The sequence below is a fragment of the Alexandromys fortis genome, unplaced genomic scaffold (genome assembly GCF_014885135.2).
Source record: "Alexandromys fortis isolate MF-2015 unplaced genomic scaffold, M_Fortis_MF-2015_v1.1 scaffold_27, whole genome shotgun sequence".
Classification (NCBI taxonomy): Eukaryota; Metazoa; Chordata; class Mammalia; order Rodentia; family Cricetidae; genus Alexandromys; species Alexandromys fortis.
Window position 1 is genome coordinate 14746044 of NW_026067952.1, and position 11610 is coordinate 14757653.

An 11610-nucleotide genomic window follows, 5' to 3' on the forward strand; every position below is an offset into this window, starting at 1 on the left:
TCTCATCCCATTTCTCTGTCTCTCTCTCTCTCTGAAAGACAGGGTCTTGCTATGTTGTAGCCAAGCTACTTAGACTTCTGTCAACCCACCCCCTCAGCCTTCTGAGTGCTGGGATTATAGAGATGTGCTGCTCTTTACTCATTTCAGCATCTTTTCTGTTCAGAAAGACCTGAAGTCTTCAGCAACTGTACAACTTCTTATCCAAATTATTTCTATAAACACATTCTCCTCAGAAGAAAATTCGCCTACCAACACTTTGTTTGAAGAACAGTAATTTCTTCAGTGGCTGAGAATGGGGGTGAATCCCCACCTGCCTGTTTATACGAATGTTTTATTGGCACATAACTATGACTGTGTATACACACCATCCACGGCTATTTTCTTGCAGTAACAGCAGAGGTGAACAGCAGCACACAGACTTTAGCCCTATAAAGAAATCTGTCAACTCCTGATCTAGGTTAACATTCAAATCTGAATACAGTTCATAAGCTTAAGTTAAAGCAAAAAGAGCAACACACACCTTTGAGTTTGTCAATCCTGGCCTTTAGTCAACCACTGCCATTAGCTACGTAAGTTCTTGTTCTTCCTAGGACAACCTGTGATTCTAGTTTGCGGGGCTGGGCAAAATATGTCTACAGCTTTAAGTCCTGCTTTCCACATGAGCCAACAGAAGATCAAATGGCTCTGAAGGTATAATCTTTTGATGCTATTTTGGGGGGAGGAGGGAGGGAAGGGAAACAGTGTTTCACTATTTAACTCTGGCTGGCCTAGAACTCACTATATACAACAGACTGGCCTCGAAACCAGAGTTCGGCCTGCCTCTGCCTCCCAAGTGCTGGGATCAATAGCATGTGCAAACATGCCTAGCTTTCTTTTGAAACTTTTAAATCTTAAACAGCTGGCATGGTATTAAAACCTATATTCATAAGAAATTTTAGCCAACTAAGCAGTTCTCTCCTTATAAAGCTGATCTTGGAACTATTGAGTGATCTCACTTTAGAAATCAAAGTCCACTGTAATGAACAGTCTACAGGAAGAAATTTACAGTCCTTAGAACAATAACTCTGAGGGTTGAGTTCAAGAATCTTTCTTTAATCTTGTTTATTTTTGACAGTCTCACTCTGTAGCCCAGGCTGGCCCGGAACATGCAGCAGCACTCATACTGGGATTATGAGTATCCCACTACTGTCATTTGTTGAATCCTAAGTAAAATAAAGTATATCGACAGCCAATGCACCAAAAAAAAAAAAGTTGTTTTCACACTCACTTCCACTCCCAGTTTTCTTTAAGGCATTCTAGGGCTAGGGAAACAGCTAATTGGTAAAATCCCTGTTTAGCATGCATCAAAAGAGAAAGGGGGGGCATTGTAAAGCTGGGTGTGGTGGGGTGATAACTGCGAGTCCTAGAATGTGGGAAGCTAGGGCAGGAGGATCACCAAGAAAGGCCACCCTGTCGCATAAAACCCACATGTTCTAATTACAGTTCTTTTGCACCCCATTTCATTACTGAGACTTTACCCAAGTGTCTAATACTAAAACAGTTTACAAATACTGCTGAAGCTCCCTGAGTTTAGCACACATTACAAAGTTAACCCCCTGGTTTTTCTATAATCAAATAAACTTCTCAACGGAGCAAAGACCAATTTAAAAATACTTAGTACCTACAGTTACTTACTTTTAGAATTTCATACATGTAAAATCGAATGTCATAGTCTGTTAACGTCTGGTACAATTGCTGTTAAAGACAAATGAAATCATTAAGCTATAAAACAATGCTAAGCTAACACTTTTTTCATCCTAATTAATAGTAACTTCAACTAAAAACTGGCTCATTCGCCATGGTCCCAAGATTTGTTTTTTCAAATGCTATTTCTCCATTTTCAAGAGACTCTTGAAGTCTTCACCTCTTCATGCAAAGGTAAAGAATAACACAAATACACTGAAGCTATAATGCAATGCTGGACCTACCTATATATATACGACTGACACAACATGCACTGATATACTTTTACCACCTAGGGTTTTTTCTTCATTTACCTTCTAACTTCCTTCAAAGGCATTTTGGTAGACAATCTTTATAGTAGTGAAATGTTCTTCTTATGCCTACACACTTGGTACTACCATCACCAGGGGGATATGAAAATGTAAAGACAGATTTGCTGAGCCAACAGAACAGAACTATTCCAGTGTAGGGTTACCCTAGAGTACAAACATCTGCAATATAACTTTTCCAGTTTCTAAAAAGGCTGCAGATTATTTTTTACAACTAATTCCCTTTAAATGGTGAGCGGAATTCTCTGGAAGTTTGAGTTTATTATTCTGATTCTAAAATATCTAAAATAGTTCTTTTTTTTCTTTTTATTTATTTATTTATTATGTACACAGTATTCTCAGTACTCTGCCTGCAGGCCAGAAGAGGGCACAGATCTCATTACAGATGGTTATGAGCCACCATGTGGTTGCTGGGAATTGAACTCAGGACCTTTGGAAGAGCAGGTGGTGCTCTTAACCACCGAGCCATCCCTCCAGCCCTTTTTCTCTTTTTTCCAAACAAAATAAACCTTCTGTTTAGTATACTAACATTCAGACACTGGATTTGTACAAAGTCAAGTCAAACTCTATTAAATGTGTACTTGAGGAAAGTGCCTACTTTCTTCAGTTATACCAGAACAGAGAACTGTTTGAATAAAAGATATGATTTGTCCATGTTTGTGCTATAGCAAAATCTTACATGACCCTTTCTCATTATCTTTTATGATCCATACCCTAGGGGAGTACAATGATAGTTGAACTGCCAGGCACTTTAAACACTCAAGACCTGGGTTCAACATCCAACAGAACAAGAATAAGGAAAAAGAATAAGAGCCCCAAATTCCTAAGATATTATGAAATATGCATGTAGTCCCTACTATTACAGAAACAATTTATTCTCTCTTGAACCTAAAGTCAGCATATATTGTCACCTTCACTAATCTGATTACCAGCAGAAACTATTAAATCAATAATAAATATGCTAGCTATAAATGTACTTACTAGTTATTCAAAGAGCACTAAACAGATACAAGTGTAAAATATCCAGACATGGAAAACAGATACTACTTTTAGCACCGATCAATCAATCTAGCAGCAAAACATTCTTTTTAAAACAAGCAAAAAACAAGCTCTTTTTATACCAACGTTCCCAAAAGATGTTCTGTATAGTTGGAAATGGTTGCTTATACCTTGAAGTCTGTGTTGTTTACATGTTCAAAAACCAAGGCAGGGGTTCGTGACTAAGGGAAGAAAAAGGAAAATGCATTAGTATTGGTCCATGCAGCTTTAGTTTACAGCTTGTGATCTTTGTGTGGGGAATGTAGCAGCCTTTGCTACAGCAGTAAGAAACCTTGTCCACTCTTATTGTTACCACACTTAGACTATTTTTGGAAGGATTCTGAAGAAACCTCCCAAGGCTCTAGAGGACCCAATAATATTCCTACTGCCCATTGGCCCTAGGCCTAGGTTTGCAGACTGGATTTCAACACATTTGGTTTCTTAAGGATATCAATCTCTTAGAATAACAGATTTTCTGGGTACATATATGTGCACATGTTTTAATTCTCTTTTTTCAAAGCAGGAACACTAAGCTGGTTAAATGTGTAATTGATTTAGAACTTTTTTTTTGTTTTTTTTTTTGTTTAAATAAAGAACATTTATTTTTTATTCAACAAATATTCTTTATAAGCATCCTGATCAAATACAGAGAAACTGGAGTAAAGCACTATTTCTGTTTTGTTTTTTATTTATTTATTTATTTATTAAAGATTTCTGTCTCTTCCCCACCGCTGCCTCCCCTTTCCCCCCCCCTCCCCAATCAAGTCCCCCTCCCTCGTCAGCCCAAAGAGCAATCAGGGTTCCCTGCCCTGTGGGAAGTCCAAGGACCACCCACCTCCATCCAGGTCTAGAAAGGTTAGCATCCACGAAACTGCCTAGGCTCCCACGAAACCAATAGGTACAGTAGGATCAAAAACCCATTGCCATTGTTCTTGAGGTCTCAGTAGTCCTCATTGTCCACTATGTTCAGCGAGACCGGTTTTAACCCAGGCTTTTTCAGACCCAGGCTAGCTGGCCTTGGTGAGTTCCCGATAGAACATCCCCCTTGTCTCAGTGTATGGGTGCACCCCTCGAGATCCTGAGTTCCTTGCTTGTGCTCTCTCTCCTTCTGCTTCTGATTTGAACCTTGAGATTTCAGTCCGGTGCTCCATTGTGGGTCTCTGTCTCCTTTCATCGCCTGATGAAGGTTAATATTCAGGAGGAAGCCTATATGATTTTCTTTGGGTTCTCCTTCTTATTTAGCTTCTCTAAGTTTTTCAAGACAGGGTTTCTCTGTGGTTTTGGAGCCTGTCCTGGAACTAGCTATGTAGACCAGGCTGGTCTCGAACTCAGAGATCCGCCTGCCTCTGCCTCCCGAGTGCTGGGATTAAAGGCGTGCACCACCATCGCCTAGCTAAGCAATATTTAATGGTAGGGTAGTAAAAACAGAACAAAGTAAGTTGTATTTTGGGCCTAATACCCCCTGAGCCCTGGCAAGCCTAGTTAACAATGACTATACTCACCACAGGGTCTTTTACAATGTCTGCAAGTGTGATGATGTTGGGACCACCTCTCAAATTCTCCAAAATCTTTATTTCACGCTTAATTTTCTTCTTTTTTACTGGCTGAAATGGTAAAAGTGTATTAGCATATACATACAAAAGTACTTCTCAGTACATCTCACAGTTAATACAGAACAGCTTCTATCTGAGCTTCCTGAAGAAAGGAAATGTGCCCAGCACTGTTGGGCACTCTGCAGGTATAAAAATTCCCACTCCAAAGACCAGATAGCCACAGAATCATCATTTGGTCTCTATTTAATAGCAGTATGTTACACTTTAAAACCTTGTGAGCCATCATTTAAAATGGCAACATAGTAGATCCTGTAAAAAAAAAAAAAAACTTTTAGTGGTTTAGAGAGAAGGCTCGGCCTATAGTGGCACTTTGCCACCAACACTGTGCTGTGCTGACTCTCTGAGATTCTTCCCAAGTCCATGTGATGAAAGGAGAGAATCAACTCTTGCAAGTTGTCTTCTAATCTCCAAACACTCACAAAATAAGTAAATAATGTTAAAATAAAGCTTTTAATGCATTAAAAAAAAGACGGGGTCTTTTTTATTTCTTCCTATAACCAAAGTGGCTTCAAGTTCATACCAATATTCCTGCTTTCCTTCCAGATGTACTTTAAAGGAATGCAATTTCTTTAAAAAAAAAAAAAAAGGCTAATAGCTAGAACTAATAGTTTTTTGTGTTTGTAGGTGTTTGTGCACTAAGTGAGACAGTGCACGCCTTTAATCCCAGTATTTAGGAGGCAGAGGCAAGTGGATATCAATGAGTTCAAGGACAACCTGGTCTACAAAGTTGAGTTCCAGAACAGTCAGGACTGTTACACAAAGAAACCCTGTCTCAAAAACAAAACAAAACCAAACAAACAAAAACCTGTGATGTAAGACAAGAAAAATGCTACAAATGAAAAGTGTTTGGGAACCTCTGCTCCTCAGTAGCAAGACACCTCAGTGACAAGGAACTGAGCCTCCAATATAATGCAGCACAGTAGCACTGCACTAATAATAGAAGTTGCATATTGACAGCCCACTGGCTAAATCTGACTCATGAAATATTTCAAAAAACCTTGAGCAAAATTTATATATTTTTAAAATTTTATGTGCATGGATGAGTATTTTGTCTGCATGCTTGTGTATGTACCACATGTGTGCGTGATATCCTCAGAGGCCAGAAGAGCATATCAGATCCTCTAGGACTGGAGTTAAAGCAGGGTATGAGCTGCTATGGAGACTAGGAATCAAACTCGGGTTCTCTGAAGAGCAGTCAGTGCTCTTAACCACTGAGTCATCTCTCCAGTCTTCTAGAGTCAACATTTAAAATATCAGATTATGTAAATATTGTTTTCTAAATTCTCTTTGCCAAAGAAATCATCAAGAAACACCAGACTTACACTGTTACATGAACACCAGTCAGCTGCAGCTAAGAAACAACTACCTCCTTTTCTATTGTTGGGAAGGGTGTGTATGGACTCATGTATGTATAAATGTGTGTCAATACTGGGCATCTCCTGATTTGCTACAATGTTATATTAACATTTATTGACTTTTAAGTAAGTCCCACAGCATGTGCATGGAAATCAAAGCACAAGGTAGGGAGATGAACCATGTAGGTTACAGAGACTGAACTGAGGTTGTCAGTTTTGTCAGCAAGCACATTTACCTGTTGTACCATCTTGTTAGTCCTCCACCTTATATTCTGAGACAGGATCTTCTCGTCTTCTTTCATTAAATCTGAAGCTTACTGAGTGATTAGCCTGCCTGGCCAGCAAGTTCCAGACAAACTCAAGTCTATAAATTCCTGGAAATTACTGCCATGTCTGGCTTTTTAGGTAGTTACTAGGGATCTGAACTCTGATGCAGACCCTCTGACTTGCATGACAAACACTTTACTTAGTAATGGGCCTAGCTGTTGTTCTGTTTGTTTCTCCTTTTTTATAGCATTAGGAATCAAATCCAAGGCCTGATGCACTTTTGGCAAGCATTCTACCACCGTGCTTACATGCCCCGATAGTTACTGTTTCTGATGAAGTGTGTGTTTCCAGGCTTGTGTTAGTTCCTAACACTCACATGGCTGAAGTGTATGTGGTAATACTACATTAAGTGTACCTGCCTGCCTTCTTATTACTATTCTTACAAAGCAGAAGTAATGATTTATTTATTGAAAACAAAAGCAACAACGAACTAAAAGCATGAAAATGGACATTAGGTAAGACCTGAGAAAGAGGAGTCTCTTCAGCCACACTCTACCCATCTTTTCTCTTGCTTTAAATCTAATCTGGCAAGCTAGTATTGGGAGTTTTGTTGACTTCAGAGGATATAAAAGGGAGGCTAAGTTACTAGAAAATATACTTTCAAGTGAGATATATTAAAAAGACATCTATGTAAGCCAGGTGCTGGTGGCCCACGCCTTTAATCCCAGCACTCAGGAGGCAGAGGCAGATGGATCTCTGTGAGTCGGAGGCCAGCTTGGTCTATAAGAGCTAGCTCCAGGACAGCCAGGACTACACAGAAAAAAACCCCGTCTCAAAAAAAACCCTCTACGTGAGCCAGAGGGTGGCAGCGGTACACACCTTTAATCCCAGCACTCAGGAGGCAAAGACAGGCGGATCTCTATGAGTTCAAGGCCAGTCCAGTACACAGAGTTCCAGGACAGGCCCCAAAGCTACAGAGAAACCCTGTCTCGACAACCCCACCCCCCAAAAAGAGAGAGACATCTATATGCATAGATTCTACATTTCAACTCTGACATTATTTCTCTTCTTGTACTCACCTTGAGAATTTTAACAACAACTTTTTCATTATTTGTGATGTTGATGGCTTCAAACACTTCACTGTATTTGCCCCTGCCTAATTTTCGAACAAGCTGGTAGTCATCTTGATTTCTGTAGATGAAAACAAAGTGACAATGATTTCAAAATATCAAATTTTCAACTTGCAAAACTCTGTTTTTGCCAGACATGGTAGTGCATGCTTGTAATTCCAGCACTTGGTAGGTGAACAGGGGAAGATCTGCATTCAAGGTTATCCTGAGCTATTTACAGAAAGGAAGGGAAGCAACACACAATCATTGAGAGAAAAAGAAAAAAAAAAAGACAGACACCTCCATTACCAGCAGAAGTTAATAAGAGATATTTCAAATGTTATATTAAAAAAAAATCTGGGCCAGTTAAAACTATGTGTGTATCAAACAAAAAACAGAAAAATTTGGGGCTATGGCTCAATTGGTAGAGTGCTGAACTAGCATATACATGGCCCTGGGTTCAATCTCCAGTACCATGTAAATCAGACATGGTACACACTTATATTCTTAGCATTCAGAAGGTGAAGACAGGAGGATCAAAGTTCAAAGTCATCCTCAGCTACATAGTTCAAAGCTAGTCTGGGCTGCATGAGATTCTGTCTCAATAAGCATTAAAAAGAAAAAGAATAATTAAGCTTTTTCAAATATTCTTTCAAATTTCCAACTATTCATGATCCAATGGCACACTACACATGGTTAGCTTGCATTAGGATTTAAGTATATAGCTGTTTGTTCTCAACATCAGGCTACTTCCCCTTCAGTAACTGATCTGTATATATTCTTGCTTCATACTACTTGGTTCGATATTGGTATTGAATGCAACAAATGATCCAAGACTATCATAGTTCAGTTACACTTAGAAGCAGCCCTTTATTATTAAGCCTATTTGTTCACAAGTGGATTCCAAATATATATATTTGTATGTAGATATTTGTTTGATCTCTCACCTATCCTTCAGGACAAGATCTGATATTTAATAAAGCTTTCAACCACACCAGATATAATAAACCACAAAGGTCCTGCATTTATCCACATTTTGTTAACTAATAAGGACATCAGATATCATAGGCACAGTAAAGAATAAGGCATATGTTAATACTTTCCCTTGTCCCCTGTTGGTTAGGCCCTTGCTCTAACCAATAACAAATATAGTTCCTTCAGGAGGCCCGGTTGGTTACAGGGGTGTACAAATATTATCCCAGGACTTAAGAGGCTCAGGAAGGGAAATGGCAAGTTTGAGGCTAGCCTGGGCTACAAAAAAAGTCTACCAGAAAAACAATCAAGCAAACAACAACAAACCAGTAGGCACAATTCTACCAGGTAGTGCATACCCATTCCTAGCTATTTGTCAAATTTAGGGCCTGCCTGGGGCTACAGAGTGAATTCAAGCTAGCCTGTTTAACTTAGAGAAACTATCTCAAAAGAAAAAATGAAGTGGGGTTGATGGCACATACCATCAACATAATATCAAATCCCAACATTTGGGAGGTAAAGGCAGGAGGATCAGTACAAGCTCATCCTTAGTACATAAGAATCTTTCTAAAAAATACCAAAAAAATAAAAATAAAAAAGGATCTGGAGAGACGAATTAGTGCACTTGTTCTTACACAGGACCTAGCTTCAGTCCCAGCACCCACATGGTGGCTCCTGACCATCTATAATCCAGGGGATCTAATCTCCTCTCCTGATTTCTGAGGGTACCACACAAAACATTTATACGTATCAATTAAGTAAACTTTAAAACAAATAAATTTGGGCTGGCAAGCTGGCTTAGATGGTAAAGGCCCTTGCTAGAAGGCTCGAGTTCAATCTCTGGTCAAAACTCCCTAATTGTTCTTTGGCACATGTAGCACATACAAATTCCCCATCAACTAAATAAGCTAAATAATTTCAATAATTTTTTTTTTTCGAGACAGGGTTTCTCTGTGTAATAGCTCTGGCTGTCCTGGAACTGGCTTTGTAGACCAAGCAAGCACCAGGCTGACCTCAAATTTACAGAGATCCATCTGCCTCTGCCTCTCCTGTGCTGGGAATAAAGGCGTGAGCCACCACCACTAAGCAAGTACAATAATTTTTAACCCCCCCCCCCCAAAATAAATCAAAAAGTTAACATTCTATCATGCATGAATCCCTGATGCATATAACCCAAGGTATGCTAGTGCACACTGAACCTCAGTTCCGGAGAAGTAGAGGCAGAAAGATTAGAAGTTCAATGTCATCCTGGTTAGACAGCATATTTGAGGCCATTCTGAGCTACACAAGTCCCTGTGTCATGAAAAAAAGAAAAGAAAAAAAAAGACTAGAGCTATAACCTAGCAGTTGAGTACCTGCTACAATGCACAAGGCCCTAGGTTTAATGGTTAAGTAACAGGGGATGGGGAGCTAATTCTACTTATTCCTATAATACAGTATTATCAGCCATTCATATTCTCAGTTAAAAAGGAGAATGAAAGGAGACATAAAGAACTAAGAACAATGGACAATGTTAGTTAATACTATCAGATCTCTTTCTACTCATTGAGTTCTCTTACACAAGGGCATATGAACTAACACAGCAAGCAAACAGCACCATGTAAATACTCAAAAGGGCTCTGTAGTATCATTTCAGCAGAGCTATGGAAGAGCATTTGATTTTGAAGCAGTAAAAAAAGGTAATATCTTGAGTTCAAAGTCCATGACATTACAGAATTGTTAAGATTATCAATAGTAATAACACTTATCGGTTTGTACCATGGTTCTTAACACCATCTCTAAGCCAAGAGTGTCTCCTTATATGTGGAAAATTGCTTGCTGTTAAATATCACAGCAAACCAGAATGAAAACCATACCCTATGACAGTTTAGGGAGATAGTTTTAACCACTTACAGACTACACAAAGTCATATGGAATCAGATATAAAATATCATATATGGAAGTTAACTTAAAAAACAAAAACAAAAAACCAAGGTATTACTGCATAGCCCTGGACCTCCAATTCAAGGTCACCTGGTCTCAGCTTCTCAAATTTAGCTGAGTTATACTCTATGAGTTTTCAAATTGCTTTATTTTGTACTTAATCTATCAAAATGCTTTTATCACAAAAGTGACAAAACTCTCCATGTTCAGACAGGAAATGTAAATGTTCAAATGAGCCTCTCCTGGGTAACTTTGAGAGTAAACAGGGTTGTTGAAGTAAGCTACAGCTCTGGAGGATAAATGGGCTGCATTCCATGATGCACATAACTAAGATCATGGAAAGGATAAATAAAGGGTAAATCCTGCTTCTCATCTAAAAGAAGTTTCTATTTCTAGAGAACTGTTTCATCCTTTACTATCACCATGGGACAGAACTCTGACCCCCCAAAAGACCTTACGTAATTAAGCTTGGTGATTTTAAAGTCTCTCAAGGACTTAAAAACCTCTCTAGTATCTTCAATGCTAGCTTTTAACTCAGAAGCCCAGGCAAGTCCTAACTTTGAATTCTACCTGCCTCTGCTTCCCAAGGTTCCAGAATAGTAGCTAAAGCTTGAAGGCAAGCTGAGAGCTAAGTCTTTGTTAGTACCATAATCCACAAAATATATAAACCAGAAGTAATCACAATGACTTCTAGACTACAAACCCAGAAACTAAGTTTGCCAAATCACCAAACTACTGTGTAATAAACTTATGTCAGAAAGCAAGCTCGGTTTTGTCCTTGTGCTTTGGAGGGAAGGCTTACTAACATGAATCTACAAGATACAGCACTGTGGGTGAGGGCATTGAAGTAAATGGAAATAATTACCCCCATTCCACCACATGTGACTCATAATCCCAGTATTCTCGAGGTCTGTGCGTGTTAACATCTGTGTAAACTCTGGCCCTGCTTGGCACGGGTCCCGACATGTCAGACAGGTTGGCAGACAAAGCTGAACTTGATGTTTGAAGATCTGGCAGTCACTGTGTTCAGAGGCAGATGTAGGTAAGACCTTGTTTCAGACCTATTTTCTTCCAACTGTTGGGGGAAAAAAGTGAAAACAACAAATTACTTTTTTCAAAGTATTTTTGGGGAAAACCATTTGACTAATAATAACGATCTCAAATATAATGCTATGCTTAATATCCCAGCTAATCTGAATCAAATTCTACAAAGTAGCCTGTAATCCATATGCAATGTTAGGATTTTTTCTTTCTTTCTTTTTTTTTTTTTTTTTTTTTTTTT

General features: G+C 38.9%; 1 protein-coding gene across 1 annotated transcript in view; it reads right to left on the bottom strand.

The window, feature by feature from the left end:
- The window catches only part of Csnk2a1 (casein kinase 2 alpha 1), a 57468-nt gene that overhangs the window by 23411 nt on the left and 22447 nt on the right, over positions 1-11610 (bottom strand). The window contains 5 exon segments of the mRNA XM_050150895.1: positions 1675-1734; positions 3221-3271; positions 4592-4693; positions 7404-7515; positions 11194-11403. Coding sequence (XP_050006852.1) covers positions 1675-1734; positions 3221-3271; positions 4592-4693; positions 7404-7515; positions 11194-11294 — 426 coding nt within the window. The 5' untranslated portion in view covers positions 11295-11403.